At 43.7% G+C, this 23,961-nt stretch overlaps 1 protein-coding gene across 1 annotated transcript in view; it reads left to right on the top strand.

Moving 5' to 3' along the window:
• GRIN2B (glutamate ionotropic receptor NMDA type subunit 2B) overlaps nucleotides 1–23,961 on the top strand; it is a 170,463-nt gene that overhangs the window by 121,811 nt on the left and 24,691 nt on the right. Inside the window, exons 4-8 of the mRNA XM_053943245.1 lie at nucleotides 17,453–17,661; nucleotides 17,979–18,150; nucleotides 18,819–18,972; nucleotides 20,502–20,627; nucleotides 23,481–23,710. Of these exons, the coding sequence (XP_053799220.1) occupies nucleotides 17,453–17,661; nucleotides 17,979–18,150; nucleotides 18,819–18,972; nucleotides 20,502–20,627; nucleotides 23,481–23,710 (891 nt within the window). The remainder of the gene's footprint in view (nucleotides 1–17,452; nucleotides 17,662–17,978; nucleotides 18,151–18,818; nucleotides 18,973–20,501; nucleotides 20,628–23,480; nucleotides 23,711–23,961) is intronic.

Here is a 23,961-nt window from a genome sequence, read left to right as displayed (position 1 = left end):
CACCAACAGATGGGAGAGCCAGTGCACAGCGAATGCAGGCAAGTTATGAACAGTAGTAAATAGCCAGGATTTTCTTGCTCAGGAAATTTTGGAGAAAGTCTGTAAAGAGATGACGTATTTTATTCACTGATGGCAATGAATATTTTTGCATTAACCTGCTAGGGAAATATGAATTGTAAATGGGTGAGAATTTTAAGTTTGCAGACTATAAGCTTAACATAGCAGCCTGACCATTGCAAATTATCTGCAGAGAGTGAGTAAAAGGCAAAAGTGAGATTTATGGTAGGGTAAGACAAAAAGCAATGACAGAACTTCACTGGTGTTCATGGGACCTCCCTCAAGAGGAAGGCTAAACTGAAGAACACTGTGTGGGTCTCTGAAAAGCTGCTGAAGAAAGTGGAACAGGTCAGCATTCACATCTTGTTACTGATTGAGGGGTTAGAGGCATGAAGTGTCCTGGAAAAGGGGCACTTGATACAACTGAGAAAGGAGGCAAAGGAAAACTGAAAAGAAAGGGGGAAAATTACATCAGGAAAATAATCTCTGGAACAGCCTTTAGAATGGATGTGCAGGGGTGGGAGACCAAGAGGCGTTTGCCACAGCCAAAGTGAAAATACGGTAGAGTAAGGAAGGGAGCAGAACCATTTGTGTCAGTGAGGTTCAACAGACCTGGGCCCTAATCCCAAACTTCAGACCTGCATCTTTGAAGACAAAATGGGGTCAGGAGCCTGGCTGCATTCCCCTCCAAAAAACAGTCTGTCCAGAAGCAGGCTTTGCTTTTTTGTGCCCAGAAGTTTGAGCATTGAGCTCTCCTGCACTGAGTCCTGTTGTGCTGCTTGCTGTATGTCACTGGACTTCTGCTTTTGGAAGATATCTTGTCCAACTCCCACGAGACCTGATTTTTCCTGATCTATAAGATTACAGGCACCTCTGACAACAGCTTTACAATGGCACAGTTGCACAAGTGCAATAACCTGCAAGAAGCAGACTAAAGTTCTTATGTGTAGGTAGATTCATGGATAGTGAATGGAGCCCATTAGCCTGTCAAAAATTCCTGTTTGTTCTCTATATTAGTGTCTGTTTTGTTTGGGAAGTCTGCATTTTTTAGGTGAGAGAGTTCTGTAAAGTGAAAAACGAGAGACCCGGGAATATGCACGTATTTACTGCAGTGCTGACAGGCGGGGGTAATCACAGACAGGGAGGTGATGGGTGGAAAGGGCTTGATGCCACACAGAAAGCAAACTGCAAGAAACCTGACAATGCAGCAGCCACTTAGGAAAATCATCAGCTGTGATGGCTGTGAAAAATCCCAAGGGAATCCCAAGTGCGCAAATGCAGTTATGATTTGACATCTGGATGACTGGATTGACATCTTGGGAAGGATGTTTTCATTTTCCACTCTGCTTATAGAGAAATGGGAATGGATGGAAGGAATGGGCTGAATTCTCATGTTCAGTGGTATGCACCACACTGTCAGGGCACCTCCATCTATTGCTCTGGTGGATACTGCTGTCTCTTCTCACTCTTCAGATTGCTGAGGGACGGGGTGCTTCTCCCTGTAATGGCAGAAAGTTGCCTAGGGAAGGAGGTACATTTCTATATACTTATTGCACAGAGTTCAGGTAAAAAAAACCCTCTCCCACTGAACACCCTGGTTTGCATATGTGCAAAGGCTGGGTTTTTTGATTTCTTTATACAGATTGGGTATTTTATTTTGTCATTATCAATAATGAGCTTTTAACCCAAAATGTCTTCCCTTCCTAAAGAACACTGATGTAGAGCAGGGTGAAAAAAGTGATAAAAACCCATCTTGCTGAGGCAGAAAGAAAAGCTGCAGAAATTGCTGAAACAGAGGGAAGAAGTGACTTTGGCTGATTGCATTCACTTTGGGCCCAAAGCTCTTGCTGATGGCTTGCTTCTTACCACAACTCAAGTAGCAGCCAGAATCTTTGTAGTGGAGGAGAAAATAGTACTAGTGAACCTGAAAGGGGGCCTTCCTTGACCTTTCTGCTCTCTGGGGAAGTGTAAAATCTGGGACATACTCCTGAAGGAAAGTTCTCCAAATCTCTCTGAAATGTCACCCTCCAACAGCTGTGTGCCAGTGCACAAAAAGTGCCCTCCTCTGATCATACAAATGGTCCTTCAAGTCTGCTGGTGCCTGCTGTGGGCTCTATGATTTTTGCTAGAGTGTGCTCTGCAAGAAACTGTCTCTTGACTGATTTTCTGAGAGCATTTTAGCTCTCCTGAATATGTTGGGAAGCATACAAATAGTATGTGGATTCCTAGGGTATGGCATATTTTACATGGCTAGCACCCTTCAAACTGCTGTCTTACATGGGTGACATAAGTGGCCAAATACATATTCCCTAAAATACTAGTTTTCAGAACAGTGTTTCTCAAGGAATCTAGAAAAGATCTAAATGTTATCCTTTGGTATCTCATAGAGACTTATGAAATCTGTAGTGCTATGGGCACAGGCACAAGTAATTCTGTGTGGATATAGGATCTCTAAGCTGGTGAGCCTGGAAGGAACTCTCAAAGGCACCTCCTGGTACCCAGTTCAGAGGGCAGAGGAGCAACCAGGTCTGGGTCTCATGCCTGGCCTCTCTGTGACAGACCCAACTAGTCCTCAGAAATGAGACTCCAACCTTCTCCTGGGCATTCGAGGCCTCTTTCTGGAGTATGGCAACAAACAAGGAGAACAATGGAGCAGTTAAACTGAAAAAGACTCAGCATTAGTAGTAGGATTAATTGTCTGTGTCTGTGGTGGTTCAGTTAAAGGCTCTTTCCTCTGTCAGCCTCCCAGTATGACACATTCTTGGCTTTTGGATTTATGCAGCTGTACTAACACAGACCTGTATTATATCAGCTCTGGTCTCAGGGTGAAAACCAGCCCACTGTACTGGCTGGGTCGAGAAGAGAAGGAGATGGTTGTGTTTCCATTTCAAACCTGCATCATTGGTCGGCTCCTAACCCTCCAAGCCATGCCTGTATTCTTTCTCCTTTGTGCCCTGAATACTGCAGACAAGTCCCTCACGTGCTTTTCTGCATCTTTGGTGATTTAGTGGCTACTTAAATATTTATTTATGTAGAACTTGCCCCTAGGGATTGTCTTATGAATGCAGAGGAGGGGTATTGTGAGAGAAGGAGGTAATGAGCAGTCCCTAGAGGGCTCAGTGTTTTCTATTGCTGAGAGGCAGAAACTGCACGAACAGGCTTGTCCTGGAAAAAGATTAATGTGTGAAAGAACAAGCACACACCCATGCACACAAACACACACTTACACATGTATAAGCACAAACATAAAACTGGCAACTGAACAGAAAGAGAAGGAAAGCATTTGCGTGAGTCAAGTGATTAGAGTCACTCTGATCTGTTCAGTCATGGAATTTGCTCTCTTTTGACCCATAGAACACAAGCATTTTTACAGACTTGCCATCCAGAAAATGCTGCAGAAAGATATATAAGGCAGCAGGGATGGCCTGAGACACTGCATTCAAGAACAGGCTACTGTAATTTGAAGGACAGGCTGTATGTCATTGAAAATACAAGTTTCCTGAGGTTTGCAAACACACTTGAATTTGCCCATTGATTTAAGTGTTAACAATCTCTTTGTAGACAGCATGTAGGAAAATCTGGAATCTTTTTTGCTGTTATGATTGATATTGCTTGAACTTTAATCATATGCAAGAGGCAGCTCAGCTTGTTGAATTCATTAATTGCTAAGGCGTAACATATTCACTTAATTGGATTCTCTGCTAGATAGAGATGTATTTATATGTATTTGTATATGTGGTTAGTGTATATATTTAGCTCCACAAAAGATGATATTAATGGAACATTCAGGTTGCCTGGTGAAATAATCAGCAGACTGGAAGGAATAAATGTTCAGTCATAAACACGATATTTTCTATTGCAAAAAAAGGCAAGGCCTGGATTACTGGATATTCTTGGCACAGCAGTAAAGCACCCAGGCCTATAAAGGTGGCACTGAGGAAACTTTGCATTTGCATATTCTTGGGCTGGCTGTGGGGCTCTGCCCTACCACAGTGCCTGTGTTGTCACTGAGGACTACTGGTCAGTCTTTCTCTGAGGCTGTTTCTCCTGCCCTGGTCTCAGGCTCCCTGTGTTCCCTTGTGGAAGACAGCTCTGCATTGGTGAGCCAACAGCTCTCAGCCACAGCTGGGGACCATCCTTGGAGGTGGGCTCTGAGTAGTGCAGGACAGGAGAAGCAATGCTGGTATCTGAGGAGGCTGCAGCCTCCTTCCTTCCCTCCCTCCCTCTCACCCACATCTCACCTCTGTGTGTGTGCAGAACTAGTGTATGGGACCCTGGATGGCATAGTGGCATCTTCAGAGCCATGAGGGAGAGCTGTGGCCAGGGGCCTCAGCTGATTGAGCTTTATGTTGAGTGTGGGAGATGGGATGCACCTGCTTCCTGGAAGCTGAAAGGGACAGGGCTGAGTGCCGCTGCATCAGCCAGAGCATCACTGTGCTCTCTTTTCCAGGAAAGGTATTTCCAGAGAGCAAGGAAAGACAGCTGCCTGGTCACTTGTGTCACTTCAGCTTCCAGCGCAGGTGGAGAAAACCCAAGAATGTTCTCTTGAGCTTTAGTTAATCTCCTGCATCAAAACTAGTCCTTAGCAAGTACCATGTAAAATCCTCCTGTTCCATTTAAAGCTGCTGATCCACATGCCTGACTTGCAGTACTGCTGCTCTGTCATTAATCAGCACGATTCCCACTGCTGACTGCCGTCATGCACGGCTGCTCTACACCAACCACCACCCTTCTTTGGCAGAGCTTCTTCTTCTGGTGTGGGGCGGGAAGGTGGTGTAGGTGCAGCCCTGAGCTGCCCAGCTTCTCTGGAGTGGGTGAGCTGAGGCATCTCCTTACTGTATTACCCTTGTCATAGCTCTCAGCTGTCAGGTCCTTGTTCATACCCCTTGCAACAAGGGACTGATTATTCAGACCCTTTAACAGAGGGGGAGCTGAGCTTCAGGAATCTTTGGTGGCTCACTTAAAGTTACAGAGTAAGCACAGGACAAGATAACAGCCAGCATTTCAGTCCCTTCACTCCTGGGCATCTGAGGAGAAAGCATCTGCTCTCTGCACAGCTGCTGCACAGCTGCTTAGGGCAAGTTTGCCCTGTGAACACAGCTATGTGTTGCCTGTGCTGGCATATGCTTGCGATGGTAAATCCATACGGTGCAGAGCAGTGCCATGGAGGTGCATCAGCACAGCAGGGTGCAAGGCAGCTGTGTGAGCCTGGCAAGCTGCCTCAGCTCTCACCTTGGCCTTGCTGGGCTAAGGCTACATGGTGTCTGGACTGTAACCATCCCCACTGCATCTACCCCAACCATGGTGCTTCTGCTCTGAGGTTACACAGACCAGACGAGCTTGGTCCTGTCCTCACCTCCATGCAGTACAGCCCTCAGCCCTCTCTTAGTCTCTTACGAGTTATTGCTGCACCACAAGAAACCTGTCTGCAGCATGATGTGCCTGATTAGTGCCTTCCTTTTGCCTCACCTTCTGGACATCATGACAATGAGGGACCTGCCAGCTTCACCATCTTCCACCTCTCTCCAATGCACCTTTTCCAATTTGGCTTCTTCTTTCTTTGCCTCATTTAACCCCTTGGCAAGGTCAGTGCTGCTTTTTTCATCATAAACAGGATTGTGTAATCTCTACATTAGTTGGTTTTCTTGCTGTCCATTGCTGTTTCTTTATTCCTCTTTCCTCTGCCAGTGCTTGGAGATTCATGTATAGCTCTTTCTCCATCTTCACAGAAAGTTCTTGGCCCGTTTATTGGTTTTGTAATAGCTCATGCACATTCAAGCCGTAGAAGCAATTACATACAGAAAATAAAAGAACAGTGATTCAGTTTTTAGCTTGTGAAGTCAAGCTAGGAAATGCCAGTCTTGTTTCCCAGGCCACCTTAATTCTACTTCTTCAAGTTTCTTTGAAGTACAAGGGTTGAGGGAGGGACTCCATGGAGAGAGCTGCATGCACTCATTAATTAAAATTTGATTCAAAATGTCCACACACAAGTGGGATGGAAGAAAAGCTGAAAAGGAAATTGCAAACCTGCCATTTTCTAATACTTCAGCGTAAATAAATTACCCTTAATGTAGTTGGTTTTATGGTTTGGTGATGGGTTTTTTATATGTGCTGTGTTTTAATTTGTTTCTTGAGAGGAAACCCCTCAAAATCTTTTCAGTAAAATAAATTCTTCATTCTCATGCATGCTGAGCTTTCAGCACTGAGTCTGTTCAATCCGGTGACTAACCTGCACTTGTTTCACAGACATTCATGAAAGCTTAAAGTGGTTTGCCTTTCTTCTGCATCCTGAGTAGCGGAGTGCAGGTGACCTTTTCACATAGAGGCACATTTAAACAGATAGAAGAGAACCCAGATGATTTGTCCACATTTTGTGTGTAGCCTGATTGGACCTTTGCCTTTCTCTTGCTCTGCCAAAGCTGAGGTGTTGTACTTACCATGGTACTGGTGGGGAGTTGCCACCGATTTACTGAGGTGTTGGGTTTAACTCTTCAAACATTTATGCTCAGATGCTGTTTGGACTGTCTGCCAGGATTTCTGCAAGAAAGTGACAGAAAAGAAATTTGTAATTATTCAACAGTTTACAATGCAGCTAAGACCAAATGAAATTTGATAGGCCAAAGTAAAAATCATGTCCTTAGTCTCAGAATTTTTGCCCTGCTGACTCTGAAATGCCTGTTGCAAAATATGGAGATGTTGGTTTTTCTCAGGGAACTGGCCTGAAGACTCTTGCAATGGAAAATGTCAGAGAACTTAATTACAGGCTAACTGCTTATCTCCGTATAACAGTGGTAGCTATGCAGTACACACACATTTAAATACACAAAGTCATCCACCTGGTTCTAGACAAAACCAATGACAGAAATCATTCTCTGTGTGGACTTACATGCCCTCATAAAAGATATCCTGCAACCTGCTGAGAGCCTTAGCTTCATCTTATGTCTCCAAGACTGCCTCTGTCATGCCTGTTGTCCTACTCTTAGGCCACAGAAATGGCACAAGATCTGGTTTATGTTGACGTGTTTATGCTCAAAATGACATACATATCTTTGAAAAATAGGTGTGTCTGGGGTCCATCAGGTCTGAGAGAAGGGAAGAATTTTATTTCTTTAAGGACATGCTCCCAGGAAAACAGTTCTTGGTTTAACTCTTCTTTGCTAGCTGGAGTTGGCAAATACATAGCTTCTCCTCTCCTTTCTAAATCACTGTTTTCAAGGTTACCTCTCACTTCCTCCGCACTCATGTCTGATTGTGCTCCCTTTGCACAGAGATGCCTTGCAGCCCAGATGGCCTCAGCTGGGCCCTTGGCAATTCTGCTTGGACTCCAAGCTCAGATGGGCTTGAGATAACTGCTGCTGGGGGGTACCTCTGTGTGTGAGTACCTGTGTAAGGCACGGGAAAGGAAAAAAAAAATCTTTGGCAGAATCACTCCCTGATACTCCCCGAGCACTTGCTGGCTACAACCAGTGTGGCAGTAATGCACATGTGCCATGAAGCAGCTGTCCTGCTGGTGGGCTCCATCCTGGTTGGGTCTTCTCTGTAAGGTGTAGGCAGAGCTGGCAGGTCTTGTCAAATGCTCCACCCAAACTTGGCTGAATGTTATGGTTTTCAAGCAAAGCCCAGCACTTGGCTGTAGCAGTGGGCCAGGTGGGGGTTGTGAAACTCATGGGTTCTCTTTTTGGGGTTCTCGTCCATCAGAAAGTCTGAAGCGTGAGCTTCTTAGGCAGGAGTCTCCAGCTGGGGAGCACAGCCCACATTAGCTCCTGGGAGGCCCCATCTGGCCTGGCAGTTTCTACTGCATGGGAGGTTGATCTGCAGTGGCACAGGCAGAAGAACCCTGGCAAGTCCCACTGCTGGTGGTGATGCAGAGTGCTCCCACTGCTGTGGCTTGGGCCAGCAGTTCATTTCAGGACAGAGGTGGACGCTGCTGGAATGCGCACAAGCCAATCCATATCTAAGTCAGTGGCAGCTGAGATGGGGGAAATCACACTGCAAGTTATTCCCCCATCCCTGCAGGTTTCTTGACTCTCACTCCTTTGACTGGTCCTGGCACAGGAGCACCAGACTGAAGACATGCTGGAGGCAGTGATTAGGACACAGGTCTGTGCAGTGAGGACTGTGTCCATGGTGCACAGCGGTGACAGGAGGCAGGACCATAGGTGTGTAGTTGAGAGATGGGGTACTGATGAGCCGGGGCAGGAGGGACCACCATCCATTTCTGTTAGACTGGTGAGATGGATGCTGTCTGCTGCTTTCCCCCACCCTCACTCCCTGTCACCTGTGTGTGTTGGGGAGCACCTGAGTGAATAAAAGAAAGAAGGGAGTGAAACTGAATGAGGGCCTGAGGATATTTGCATGCTCCCTGCACAGAGGCAGATAAGGGATGCTGTGGATAAGAAAAGGTGCAAGAATGCAGTGAGCAGCTGCTTTAACCACCCATGGGATAGAGGGAGAGCAGCAAGGTTGTCCCTGGTTGCTTCTATCCCACAGCTTTGCTTCCCATCCTGTCTCTTTGCAAAGCCAAGAAAAGAGTACTGGCAGAGAACCAGGATGCAGAGCAGATCTGTTGTTTTAACTCAGTTTAGAGATCTGGTGACAACTTGAAACACTATTTCAGTTGGCTACCTCTTGAGATGGCCCTGGTGCACTGCACAAGACTCCCTGCAGTGTGCCAGGTTGAGGGGGGCTGCAGACATGCATCCTGAAGATTTGGTGGTAGTGGAGCTGGCTGTGGCTATGCCAGTGTGAATCCAGACCCAGGATCCAGACAAAAGGTGTTCTGTCGATGAGGACAGCATTTGCAATCAGCAGCCCAGTGCTGTCAGTGGTGAGAGAAGAAAGAAACAGCGACTTGTGGCTTTGTAAATGGTTTCCCTGGAATCTGGCATCCAACATGTGCAGTAATCCCTCTGGAAGAGGTTTGATCCTCCCCTTTCCAGCAGTGAGAGGAGAGCTGAGCACCCCGTATCTCTCTGCCAGAGGGGTGTGCATACAGCCGTGCCAGTGCTGCTCTTGGCAGGGATGCACCTCTGCACAGGGGCAATGTGGGGCTGCCAGGCAGGGGGCAGGGGCTCTGGCTGCTCTGTGTGGGGTGCGGAGGTGTTTCACCTACTGTGACACCCCCCACTGAAAGGTAAAGGATCTCTCTCTGATATTCTTAGAGATGCTTTTCAAGCAGTGCCTTTAGTCTTGCTTGCACAGCACAGAAAAAAGTGAGATTTAGGTAATTCACCCCCTCTCTCTTTATATTTTTTTCTCTCCTTACCCTGCTGGGGCCAGCTTCAACATTTAGCTTTTTTCAGCACAAGGGAACGACTTTGGCCTTCTTCTGCATCTGTATGTTTGAACATTCCTTCAGCTTCAGATCCCAAGAGATTCTGGGAGAGGTATTCAATCAGTGTAAAGAGGAGGTGTCACTGCACACGTGTCAGGGTTTTGTACACCACTGTACTGGACACACTTAGCAGCCAAAGCTCTAAACTGTCTCCCAGACTGCAGAGTGAATTGGCAAGCATCCCTCCCTCCCTCCCTCTGTGTAACATGCTTTAGGGGGAAAAAAATCTGAGTGAAATAAATGAAAGCTCAGCAAAATGAAACTCAAACTCAGAACTCAACAGGGAAAGCCAAGGGGAAAAATCATTAGATAGGGCATTACATGCATGGACACGTACTGGATGCAGACACACACCTGCACGATGCGGATGCACTTCTAGAGACTGCAAAATGCTTACATAAAGCATTTAGATGCCTATACATGCACATAAAAATACATTTTCTTTAAAGTCTTTGTGACTCCCGAGCCACCTGGGACAAAAAATGTGCAATCTTACCAGTACCCCTGCTACATTTTCCCCTGCCTCACAGTTCTGCAAAGGAGAGCTGTAGAGATGCTCAAGGTGAAACCTTCTTTGACCTTAGATGAGAAATGATATGGACAGTATAAGCTCCCCGACTTTAGATTTTATTTACCAGACCAGAATCAGAAAAGACTGATCTTGCTGGTATTTGGGACATTTATTAAGCTCCCCTGTCCTCACACAGTCATTTCAGAAGGGCATGATGGCTCTAAGTATACAACACTGTTAAGAGTCTGAGGCAGGTGCTGTCACTGCCTGTTAGTTGAAGGTGGGTTATGTTGGATGGTAGTCAGTTTTCAGTATTTTTTAAGATATAAATTTTGTTCTAATTCTTCTTCCCAAATCCTAACACCTGATTTGCCCCTGCTAGAAGCTTAGTTACATTCTCCAGCCTACTCAGATCATAGCCCCTACTACCATTAACAGCTTCCTCTCTCCTCATGTCTCCTATTTATGCCTGTGCTGATTGCAGTCTGCATTTCCATAAATCATGGTTATATATACATCAGGTAGCACTGAGGTCCTTGAATAACTATGTCCCCCATGTGTCCCTGCTCCCCAGCCTTGCCTGGATGAACCACTTTCTGGGACATCAAGTTAATGCTACCATCAAGAACACCATCATCTCCCAGAGGGGCTAGTTTTATACCTGTATTGAATTCTTGCTGCCTTCTGGTTTGGAGGAATGATTTAGCAAGGCAAACTCTTTGGCATTCTCACAGCTCTGACCTTTTTGCGACACCAGTGGAGCCCCATAGTTCACTGACTTTGCCGAAGTCAAAAGTACTCAAAGTATACCTCATTAACCTTCTCTGGCTAATCATGGCAGGGGACAGGACGTTAGCAACTGCAAAAGGCATATAAATGCACCAGGAAATAAATGTTTCAGCAAAAATGGCAAGAGTTGTGTAAATGCCAGATCTCAGTGAGATGGAAGACTGTGTTTCTGCAAAGAGCTTTTATTCCCAGAATGAGTTGTAAAGCAGGAGCAAGTACCTCACCCTGTCTGTATTCTAACCTCAGCCTCTCTCCTTCTGGCATATGCTAGGTGCTGTATAAATATAGAGGAGAGAAAATCACACCATCTTCTGCAGCCTACATTTTAATTGAAAGGCTATTAGAAACAATTCCTGCTTCTGCAGGTGCAGTCAAGAAAGCATCCTTCCCCAGGTGGTTGTGGAAGGTGAACTTAAGGTTCAGGAAAGAGTGTTGTTTTTGTGTTAATTAATTTTGCATGTGGAGCATTCACAACCATTTCTTGGCTGCTTTGGCTGATGTGGTTAATTAATCACCTTAGAGTGTCTGTAAACAGGGGATATTTGCTCTTTGTGGAATCTCTTTTCCACCTGCTGTAGACCAGCCTATGTGAGGATATAAACCTGTAGCATCACAGGAATGATATGTTTGGTAGAGGCTGTGATGTCAGCACTGTAAGTCTGAGAGTCGTAACTTAACCAGCCTGGGTGAAGGCTGAGAGGAATGTTTTATTCTTAGGGCACTAGAGAAGGTGTTGCTGCTGAATGAGGGAAGTAGGAGCAAAGGAGTTGGAGGTATTATTTGCATGAGTCTTTGTGCTCATGTGGGTTAGCTGGGGGACAGAGATACGATGATTAAGACTGAATTTTGACATTTGCAGATGGAAAAATTGACGGAAAAAGGCTTTTCACAGTGGAATTCCTCCTCTTGCTTTTGCTTACTTGCAGTCACTGGAAAGGACTCATCTGGTCTCATCCCTCTGCTCTAGGCAGCAAAATCATATAGCCCTATACAAACCAGTTGTGCTTCTTCTTGACCCTATTTTAGTTGTTTTCACAGCTACTCTTGGGCAGCTGTTTCAGAACTTCCCCCTCTGATGGTTAAAATCTGTCTTATTTTCAAGGCAAATTTCCTTACAATCAGTTGTTCTTTTGCTGGCATTGATTTTACTGCTTAAAAATCACTTTCTTTTCTCCCTTGTGTATCTGTCCCCCCTTTACACAGAGCAGTCATATCCCCCTTGGCTTTCATTTATCTAGGTTAGACAAGCTTTTTAATCTCCATCTTTAAGACAGGCTCTCTGTTCCCCTAATGGCTCAATCCAAGGTTATTTCTGATAACTAGCTTTTCTGTAAGGTTCCTTGCTGCTTTGCCCAAACTGAGTGTAAAACATCACGACCTATTGCTTGTTGAGTAATTTTGGGGTAAAGAAATATGCCAGCTATCAGATCCAGAAAAAGAAACATCAAGGTGCTGCTGTGAAAATTTGCATTTGTTCATATCTAATCTCTGTGAAGCTAAAGACTTCCATAATAACTTAGTTCCTGATAAAATTTCTCTTTAGAAACAGTAATGACATCTCCATCTAGATTGAAAGCCAAGCCTGTGGAGCTACAGTAGTTCGGTCCTCATGGAATATCTTGCATCAGCCTTCCAAAACCTATTTCAATCCAAAATGATTCTACTTTATTTATGCATGATTTATTTCTTCACAGTCTACTGCAGCATTAAGGTTACAACAGCATCCCCTAGGTCTACCTTTATTTTATGTACCCTGAGTAATGCCTGCTTCCATTGGCAGTGTCCCAGTTATAACTGCTATTTCCATGGTGCTTCTAGAGTGGCCCTTTTCAGGTCCTGCCCAGTTGTTCTGGTTTTCCCATGTCCTCATTCAGGATCTGTACCAATTCTACTGATAAGAATCTTATTTCTCCTTGGACTTGCCCTGCTTCACAGAGGGGTTAGGTATGCTTCTCCATCAGCTATATTACCAATAACAGTCCTATTTTCTGCCCCTTGTCCAACATCCTACCTTTACCTTTTCTATATTTGATCTTCCATTTTTCAAGTATTTAATTCAGGTGTAGAAGTTATGTAATATTTTCCCAAATATTAAAGACAGGAAGTTTTCACATCTATACATTTATACCATTCATAGATACATGGTGTATATGTTCCCTAGCTCTAGACACGTGTATGTGTCTCCTCACTTCTGCAGTATCTGCGAGTTCCATGGCCTTTTCTGTGTTTATCTACCCAGTGCACCCCAGATGTAAGAACATGGCATTATCTCAGTTTTACCCAATGTGGAGCCATAAGGGTGCAGATGGGCTTACAGAGATTCTTCATGGAATAGGGAATTTCTGCCTCCTAATTCATGCTCTCTGTTGTTGCTTTAGTGCTTCCCCACTGGAATGAATAAACTCCTTAGCTCTTGGGGGAAAAGAAATAAAAGAACCAATAGTAAGGGAGGAAACATTGAGCTTTTGGGAAAATGCAGAAAGCAGTTTAAGTCCTAAATGAGTTTGGAATGGTCTTTTTTTTTTTTTTTTTTTTTTTTATTCTGCAGATGAAACCAAATCCCTTTTGTTCCTTTTGCATTTCTTCTATAGCGGGGTGGGAATGGGAGGGGCAGGGAAGAGAGAGAGCAGGAATTGAGATAAGATTGTAAATGAAAAGAGAGTGGTGCAAGGCAATGGTGCAATCAGGAGCCTGAATAAAATAATAACTTTCAGGAGACTTCACCTAGTTAGTTTTACTCCAGCCTGTTGAAAAACAAGTGCCTGAAGGTTCAGGCTCTCTCTGGAACCTCCACTCCAAATACCAGTGCAATGCTGCTGAGTATCTTGCCTAAGAAACATATCTGAACATTTCTGGTTTAATTCAGAACTGTATTCTTGTGCCTAGCCCTTGAAAACCAAATTTCTAGGAGATTTTCGTTTTCCATCTGTTGACAGTAGTCTTTCCAGATGCTCTTGTGTTTTGAAGTCCTACATTGCCATATTAGGAGGAACTCAGGAATTTACTTCTGCCTTTGTTGGAACAGATGATTTTGGAAATTCATGGGCGTAGCTTGTACTTGTCCATACTACCCATCCGGGTAAGGATTTTGGAAATGGTGAGGCTGGATGCTGGCCATTTGAATAGGTGGCTGCTTTTGCCAATGGAGCTTATAAGATAGACATTGAATGAGAGTATCAGCTCCTCTCTGTTAAAAATATCTTACTGACCTGATAACACTGAAAAGAGCACATGTAGGAGAATAAGGAAATACACTCTCATGGTATAAATTGCAGCAAGAAGATTTAGGTTATACATCAGGAGAAAAACCTCACTTTTTAATGGGAAGGATATCTAGGCACTGGAATAGATTGCTTGTGGAGACCACGGACTCTCTCTCAGTGTAGGGACAGGTTAGAGAAACATCTGCCACAAATGGCTGTTACAAACCTTAGCTTCCCTTGGGAGGAGAGAAAAGCCTCTGTTAAGAATTAGTTTCAAGGAACTAATGTGATGCACCTTTCATTAAAGATGCGCATTAACATACTGCAGAACTCTTTTATTCTGGCTGCATTATACCGCGGTTAAGGCAATTTGCCAGCTGGCTGGAAGGCTTTCAGAAGGTTCCCACTTGTTTTCCCCTTGCATAGGCAATCTTGCCTTTTGTCTGCATGGGATAACTTATATGCTTAGAAAAACAAATAGCATATGTGATTACCTTTCTGTTCTACAAAAATTCTCCCTTTCTTTCTTTGCAAATGTGTTGGACTTCTACTTCCAATCTTGTTATCCAAAATAGGATCTTATATTTAAGGTAAAAGTTAGCTACTCCCCTCCCTCAACACCTCCAAGCCAAAGTGACTTTACTTTCTTGACAAGATCAGATAGAGCAAGGGACAGTTGATAGAGCTGTGTCGTGGCATAAAGTAACATTACATAGGGATTGGAGAATATGATTAGAATGGAGTTTTAATAAATTCCTACTATCTTTACTTTTACTGTTTCTGTGATCTTTCAGGGCTCCTAGTGGGAGTTTGGATGACTGTACTGATTGGAGAACACCTAATGTGTCTTGAAACTGCAGGGTGACCAATATGAAGGATGCCTGGGATAGTTTATTTTTCCTCTTTTTGCTGAGGCAGGCACTCATCAGAGCCCAAGTAATAACAGTTCATAGGCTGTTAATACAAAGTACCCTGAGACTTCAGAAATGCCTTGCTCTGCTCTGCACAGCTTAGTAGGTTATAATCTTTAGGTGTAGACATCTTTACCTGGACAAATCTGTGACATTTAATTCAGCTAACTTCTGTCCCTTCAGTGAATTGCTCCTTCCCTCTTTTGGCAGATTATCTAGCATACAATACACATTTGTGTATTCTTTATTTTGCATTGTCTCCATCCTCTGCACATGTGGTGTTTCTCATTGCCCACATGATGCTTGTGCCCATCCTTCTTTAACTATGTGCAAATATATTTGACCTTTTCATGCATAAGCATGTAAAGAAGTCTGGCCTCTTTTAATTCACTATGATTTTTCTTACTTTTCTTTTTCATATTTTTACATGTATGGAGTTATATGGCATGTCTGATTGTTCAGGTTAGCAATAAAATGTAACATTTGCACATATTTTTGAGACAGTCTATAGTTGATTTGGAGATTTAGATCAGAACATTTGCTTACCTCCTGTTTTCTTCCTCTTTGGACAATTTAGAATTATTTTATTGGGATAATAAGGAATGGTTGTGTACTGCTGTATTTGCAGGTGAGGTGATGTAGTGCACAGAAGGCTGTGGCAACGCTGTCATTGTTATCCTAATTTCATAATGTTTCTGTGTAGTACAACACTGTGAGACGTGTCTGGCACACAGCCTTACGAACTCCCCTTTCTGTCCCAGAGAACTTCTGGGTAATTATGGTTGGGTTTGCCTATCTGATCTAATTTATCACTTAGGGGGTTATATCATGCCTGTTACTGAGATACCCTAAGTGCTGCTGAGATTCTGCGAGATGCCTCTTTCATCAGCCACTTATTTCTATGATAAGTTAATGTTACTGAGCTGAAAACTGGGCTGTTCTGTGCGGCATCTTAATCACTGGTCCCTGCTGAGCCCCGTGTGGCAGTTACTACTTTTGGGGATTTGAGCTCAGTTAGTTGAGAGTTAAAGTAGCACTGCAGAAATCTCTGGCTCAGATGATGATAAATTGACCTGCTTGGTGAATGAGTGAGAAGTCCAGGGCTGAGCAGACCCTGGATAAGCATGTGAGTCTGTGCTCTTAATTCCCTTAGAAATTCACTTTCCACATCCAGGCTTAGATATTAGCATGAGTACAGAGCATCTTCATGGGTGGAGGGAACATTATGGGCAAGCTCTCCTTAGCATTCTTTGCCTTTGGGAAGGCAAGACCAGCTGCCCATCTTTTTACAACCTCCCTGCCTTGTGCTCACTGGGGTGAGCTGGGGTGCTGTGTTCACCCTGCACAGGGAGGGTGGATGTGGAAACTGCCATCTCTGGGTGATTTCTTCTGTCTTTCTTCTCCCTCCACAAGCCCTCAGAGTGGATTTTTCTTTCATGGCCAGATGAAGCTTTTGTTTGTTTTGAAGGTGACAAGTGTTTTATGTGAATTCTAGATACTCTCAAATGCCAAACCCCAGCTGGGCTTTGAGTTTCACAGATTATCCACTGACACTTAATGAGCCTTTAATAAATGTTTCTCCCTCCCATTCTGTCATTTCAATAAATAAATGACTGAAATTTGGGGGTGGTGGGAGGGGTGTTGGATTGGAGTGGAATGAAGCTTTTCGGTTTACCCACCAAGCAGGTACACCACTAAGAGCAGTCATGCAAGCTTCCCACACACCCACACTGCCTCTGCCATCAAGTCAGCATGTCTCAGTCCTGGCCTGGAGGACTTGCTTTGAGAATCATGCAGGAAAGCTTCTTCTAAAGCCCAGTTAGCTTCTTCACCCTCTCAGCTTTGGTTGCCAGCCAAGGTGCTAATTACTGTCAACTGTGATGGTGGGAGGGGGAATTGAGAACAAAGGCGAGACTTTGATAGTTGAAAGTACAGTTGATCAAGTTTTCTCTTTTCCCGGATGTTGGTTTTTTTTTTTTTTTTTTTTTTTTTTTTTTTGCAAGAAATGGTCTGCCTCGGCAGTCGGTAAGCTTGCGTGTATTGTGTCTTTAAAGACTGCAGTGGCTTCTAAACAGCTTTCATTCTTTAATTGAATCCTACCCCCTTTTTTGACTACTCAAGATATGATCTCTATTCACTTAGGAAATGGAAAATTAAGTGTTCTAAGATTGCACTAGAAATTTATGGAAGTTATGAGAATTAGAGAAAAACAACAAGATTTCAAAATCATCATAGATACTCTTTGGTATTAATTTTCATGCATCAGAAACATAAAACAATTCCTTGTTTCCAGCTAAGGTATGTAACCAAGTCATTGTGTTCCTGTTGTTTGGCTGAAAAAGTTGAAAGACGTAAGTCTGTTTGACCTGTTTGACAGTTACAGTATTCCCATGGTTATCCACTCACTCTCCCAGAAGGTGAGACCATCGCAGAGATGAGACAGCTCAGAGATATTTTTTGTTCTGCACTTCCCCTTTGTTTGAATTCACTCACTCAGAGCCTTCTCCCCAGAAATGTCTCCATCTTACACGAGTCATGAGTTTGGGTACTCCACAATGGTCCTCTTCCCCAGTCCTGCAGTAGCTGTGGTTGATGCAAAGGGATGGGACAATTAGAAGCCTATCTTCTGTGGTTTGTGTCTCCGCAGGTGGGGAAGTGGAAGGAAAAAAAGTTGCAGATGAAGTATTACGTGTGGCCCCGCTTTGAACTGTATCCTGACTCTGAGGAACGTGAGGACGATCACCTGAGTATCGTGACCTTGGAAGAGGCACCATTTGTCATTGTGGAGAATGTGGACCCCCTAAGTGGCACCTGCATGAGGAACACGGTCCCTTGCCAGAAACGCATTGTGACTGAGTATGTACCTCTGTATTCTTCTGCTCATCTGGGGCTCTTTGCTCTCAGCAGAATGTAAAGTGTCTGTTGGGCCAATACCATCATAATCTATAATCCTTTTTAGAAAATCACCTCCATTTGCCCAGCCTGTCCCATGTCCACTCATAATGGGCTCCTTTGGGCAAATCATTGTAGTATGTCCCTTCCCCCTCCAGCACAGATAGCACAATATAAATTGTCCACATTATATAATGGGAGGGGGAATGCAAACTGACAACAGAGGGGAATTACTGGTGTTTCTCCCAGTCTTTTAACCCATTATTATTGTGATGGTTCAGGAATAAAACTGATGAGGAGCCAGATTACATGAAGAAATGTTGCAAGGGGTTCTGCATAGACATCCTCAAGAAAATCTCAAAGTCTGTCAAGTTCACCTATGACCTCTACTTGGTGACTAATGGCAAGCATGGAAAAAAGATCAATGGGACATGGAATGGAATGATTGGAGAGGTCAGCAGCAAAAGGAGGGCTTGGTGGGCTTCAACCCTGGGCTGGGTGATGTGGGTCAGGTCTAGCCTCCCATCATTATTGGGTCCACTTCTGAGGCAAGGACAGAGGTGACTCCAGAAGTGACTGGCCTGATTCTTTCTTGGCACTGAGTGGATTAATCTGCTCTGACACTCTGACCATGACAACCTTTCTTGTCTGACCATTAATTATTATTCTCTGTGGTCTCACAAATTTGGCCTACACAGTCTTAGAAAGAGGCTGATATCCATTCACCACGGTTGCTGCAACCTAGATTATGCTTAGGTTGTATATAAGGTGAATAAAGAATGAAATAAGACTTTGCAGTGTTAGAGGGAGGATAAAGCAAGGACAGAAAAATTAGATAAGGAGTCTTCTCTGTGGATGATGTGTTTATCCTAAGACCTCTGTGGATTTATTTTTTGTACACATACCAGCTTTAAGGAGAAGATTAATGTCTATAGGTTTTCTGAAAGAAGAAAGTGTCCTGATGAAAGATTAGAAAGGAGAGATGTTACAAACAATATAGGGAATGGGATTACAGGAGTAAAAGGATTGTGTTGAAAGGCAGGGAGATGAGAAGGGGCTTGACTGTGGTGCTTGAGGGCTGCCTCGTGTCTGTGTGTGATCTCTTTCTTTTCTTCCTCCAGGTTGTCACCAAACGGGCCTATATGGCTGTGGGATCCCTCACCATTAATGAGGAACGTTCAGAAGTGGTGGATTTCTCTGTGCCCTTCATTGAGACGGGAATCAGTGTCATGGTGTCACGTAGCAATGGAACTGTCTCACCTTCTGCCTTCTTAGGTATTGTTTCAATCTAAAATTAAAACTTCACCCGGTGGTCATAAAAAAATTAGGTGAAGGTTGCTTGTGATTGTTAGCCTGAAAGCTCTTTTTTGGGAGTACCTGTGGGACAGGTGTATAAAAATATACTGTGATGTTTTAGAACAGACTCCCAGGCAAGCAAAATCCAGGCAAATGCAAGTGCAAATAGGCACTGCCTATGAGTTTCAAGGCAAGGCATTTCTCAGCAATTGTATGCCTAATACTAGAAAAATTGGGCTCTCTCAGAGTTGTCACATACACTGCAGCACATGGTTTCCTAGTGACTCAACTAATAGGATGTTCAAGGAGTGTAGGCCAGAAGAAAATTGATTCAAACCTTATAGCTGGGATACCATAATACTTGGTGATAGCAATTAGCAATAAATAGTTGCACAGTGAGAGACATTATTTGTAAAGATGTTGTTAACTTGGCCCTCCCTTGACACCTAGTAGAAATTAGAGAACTAATAGAGCTTTTCAAGAACAGTTGAGCCATTGGTTTTGTGCTGACACTGTGTCTTACAATAAAGGCATTTCTAATGTCCTTCAGCGATGGAGGGTGATCAGAGAATACGGAAATGATACTGCATTTCCCCGAGACATTTGTGTCTTCCTAGTGTCTACTATTTGGCTTTATAAAATGCTTTATGATGCCGCAAACACAGTATATGAGTTAGGTAATTACTGTCTGCTCTCTGCCAGAGTCCTGAGAACATTCACAGACAGAAATACTTTTTTATGGGTAATGAAATTTTCCCAGACCTTTTTGAATATGAGTTTCATGACTACTAACTCTTCAGGAGTTTTTTCCCTTAGCAAGTCCACCAATATTGCTGGGGTATGTAAAAGCAACGTTGAAGTTATCTCCAAAATTCTAAACTGCAATTTAACTGAAGTTGCAATATTAGCAAATGAGCAAAGTTCTTTGTTTCTTTGATCTGGTTCAGTCCTATCTTTTTCTGTTCAGGCTGGGAGAAGGAGCAAACCTGGCAGAGATCAAATACTTGCAGTACATGAACACTAACATTTCTAGAATGAGCCAGTGTTCCCATTGCTAGAGGGATGGAATACTAAATATACTGTCATTATGGCTGAACCTTAGAAATTTGGAGATGCTCTTTGGCTTGATAACATCTTGAAAGTTGGATGCTTGTCTGAAACTCTGCCAGTTCTGCCTGATTTTCCCCACTCTCTCCAGATGGTGCTGGAGGACTTCCTGGGAACAATCTTTTATCAATGCGTTTTATTTTATCAGTGCATGCCACAATGGCTGTGTGTGGTTCCAGATGGAGCCATGTGTCACAAATGTAACAGTACGATGGAATGCAGTCATTACAGAGACAGAAACTTCAATTTTTCCAGTTCAAGAAATTTTTCAGAATCAGGTTGAAGACTTTGCTTTAACTTCTGTTTTTCCCCAACCCAGTTTGCCCCACACTGGGCTTCTCTGGAGAGCAAAGGAGGTGAGGTGTTATCAGGTTTCACCATGGTTTTCTCTTCCTCTCCAGAACCTTTCAGTGCTGACGTATGGGTGATGATGTTTGTGATGCTGCTTATCATCTCTGCGGTGGCTGTCTTCGTCTTTGAGTACTTCAGCCCTGTGGGCTATAATCGGTGCCTTGCTGATGGCAGAGGTAAGGGGAGCTGTTTCTTGCTATGATCCCCTCTGGTTTCCAGTCTGTTTGTTTGTTGGGGTGTTCCTTTGCCTTGAAAGTGATACAGATCTAGCCCACTCTGAGCTCTTCATTCAGGCTGAAGAGGAGAGGGATGGAGGCGGAAAAAAGGCTGTGAAGAGAGCAGATGTGTATAATGGATAATTTGCTTGGCGTGAGAGACGGGGCTGTGTTGCCTTTTATGTCTAAAGCACATACCAGCTCCAACTTGTTTCTCATTGAAGGAAAATGGGCCCCAGTAGCCAATACTGGCAGGGCCTACGATGCTGCACTCTGAGGCAATCACAGGGCTCAGCACTGTCAATCCATCCTTCAGTGCTACATATCCCTGCAGAGCAAGCCACTCTGCTGGCCTCCTGGCATAGTGCTATGTCCTCCAGAATCCACATCTGTCACCTGGTCAGGTCTTCCCTGCCTTTCTGGCTTTTTAAGACCAACTGAGAGAACGGGAAACTCATTTTCTTGGGAGTGGGTAAAGAATTATTTTTCAAGGGTAGCAGGAAAGTTGGGACCAAGCAAGTGATCCATTTTTGTGGTTCTGATCTTCAGAAGGCAGCCAGATGAATTAAAGAAAGGCTGTCTGTCCTTCCTAAGATACAGCCTTTTCCCTCTTATTGACATGAAAACAATTAGCAAGTTGAGTCTTCTGTCATCTGCAGATCTTCACTGCCTGGTGAATCAGCCCTTCAAACCTTTCTGGATTTATTGGTTCATATAGAAGAATTGTGGGAGAGAGACAGTTACTGGAAAATGCACTCATTTGCTCCCCAGTCTAGTGCTTTGAGTGAATTTATGCCATCAAATTAGAGAGGAGTTAAAATAAAAAGTGTTAATGAGAATGCAGGCAGAACCACATACATGAGGAAGTGGAGAACTTGTCTCTTAGAGCTATGGAGGGCCTTTATGGCACTTGATCATAATTGCATGGATCTGTGGGCACAAGTACTGAGAAACCTGAGTCTCTTAGGAGGTATTAATACAGATGTGGAACTGGAAGCAGCTTTTAGTACAGGCACACAGTTGTGCAGTTGTTAAGTTAGCCAAAGCGCAACTACAAGTATCAATATTTCTGAGTAATTATGAAGAGTATTGCATGATCAGACAGCTATTATCCCTGAAAGATGAAATATGAAGATACAGAAATCTGCTGCAGAGACTGCAATGCTGATTTTGGTAATGAGAACCCTAGCTAATGTTACTTTGGCTGCATTTGAACTATGACAGTACACCCCTGACAGTATGCCTCAAACACCTGCATTTTCTCTTTATGGACATCAAACCTTTTGGATTGGAATCTCCCAGTACAGTCTTGGTTTGTTTGTGTCTGACAAAGTAATTGTGGAAGCACGTGGGGTGATCAGTAGAAAGAGGAAGGCTTTTAGAGGGGAACTTCTCAAGATTTCCTTCCACCATGCAATTCCCACTGAAATTTTTCAGGCCTTTCACCTGTATATCTTAGGGCACATTAGTTAGAGAGGGATGTAAAAATACCACTCCAGTGTATAAAAAGACAAAGACTGCCAAACTATTTTTCTCTTGGGAACTTTATCTCCTTGGAATTTAAAGGCACCAGTTTTATCAGGTGATGATTCTGCTCCAAACTTGGCGTGCAGTTCCCTGGGTAAAAAATGAGCCCCTTGCATTGTTCAGTTGTATTTAGGGTAACACGGTTAGTGTTTCCAGATGATCGATGCTATTTGCTGCTCAGAGGTTTAGAGAGGCATGTCAAAACTTTCTTCCCTTTTGCTATTTGCTGGAGTCAATCTTAACCACAGGCAACAGCACTAGGACCCAATCAGCCTGCCTGAGGAGATAAAGCATGGGATGCTGATCAGGTTGGCACCATTCCAGAAAGGACAGATGCTTGAACTGTTCCATTCATCCTAAGATGATCTTCTCAGTATCCAAAGAGTGATCACATTGGCATTTTCCCTCTCAGCTCTTCTTGTGCTCAAATTGAGGAAATTCTGGGTTAAGTTCCCACTATTCCCACTAATAATCCTCAGCACGTGCTGAGGATACAAGATTGCTGGGAGACAGGTGCCATTTCACATGTTTTCAGATCTAGTGCTTCATTAACACACATGGTTTCTGGGGTATGAGTGAGCTTCTACACTGAAAAGCAAATAAGGGGAAAATAGGAGCTTTTAAAACACTGGGTCTGCTCCTGGACTGTTCAGGGCAGACCTGCAGATTTTCTTAAGGTGGAACAAGTATATGTCACTGTTATGTACCTTAGACACAAAATATGGGGAGAGAGAGCTGTGTTCTTCTCTGGTTCGTGGATCTTCAACAGACTGAGTAATGAAACATTCATGCAAAAGTATTTGAAGAGCCCTGATATTTCAGATGGTGCTCTTCCTCGTACCTTTACAAGTACTGTAAAGACAGCCATGTTTTACACAGATGTATGCTGGGAGCTTGAGGACATCACTCTTGAACAAATGGAAATGAGGATAGAATGTTTCTGAGCAAATTCTGTTTCTGGGGACAACACTTCAACCAAAATTAAATGTTTGGTCTTCTAAATATTTCAATCAAATTTTTAAAAAATGACCTCATATAAGGTTTCAGTGGAAATCCTTGAGATAGACAAAATATGGAAACCTGAGGGCATTTAAAAAAAAAAAAATCAGGTTGTACTTAGCTGAGATATGGTAGAATGAACTTAGGGGAGTGCAGCTGCAGATGTTCGCCTCACAAGTGGGAATAGATTCTGCTCTTAACTCTGAAATCAAATGTGTATGTGACTGGAAATGCAGACCACTTACTCTCACATTCTCACTGTGGGATCATGTTTCTCAATCACTCTAGAACCAGGAGGTCCCTCTTTCACCATTGGCAAAGCTATCTGGCTGCTGTGGGGGCTGGTGTTCAACAACTCTGTGCCAGTACAGAATCCCAAGGGTACCACTAGCAAGATCATGGTGTCGGTGTGGGCCTTCTTCGCTGTCATCTTTCTGGCCAGCTACACTGCCAACCTGGCTGCCTTCATGATCCAAGAGGAATATGTGGACCAGGTGTCTGGCTTGAGCGACAAAAAGGTAATGTATCCACCCAAACCCTCAAAGCAGCCTTTTCCACAGAATAGGCTGCTCTACTCTCTCTTCTTTCCTTTCACAAGGGAAGTGGGCAGGTGTTTTCAGAGTCACACCATCATAGCTTTAGACCCTAGTTTAAATAGCACAACTGTTCTTCATTGGTATTCAGTTGCACTTTTACATGTGTTAAGCACTTCAGGAATGAATTATAGACAGAACTGAACTGTGCTTGCTTGCACGATCCCAAACCACAC

The sequence above is a fragment of the Vidua chalybeata genome, chromosome 5, assembly GCF_026979565.1.
Source record: "Vidua chalybeata isolate OUT-0048 chromosome 5, bVidCha1 merged haplotype, whole genome shotgun sequence".
NCBI classification, from domain to species: Eukaryota; Metazoa; Chordata; class Aves; order Passeriformes; family Viduidae; genus Vidua; species Vidua chalybeata.
Note: the sequence above shows the minus strand (reverse complement) of the source record. Positions and strands in the feature narration are given on the sequence as shown.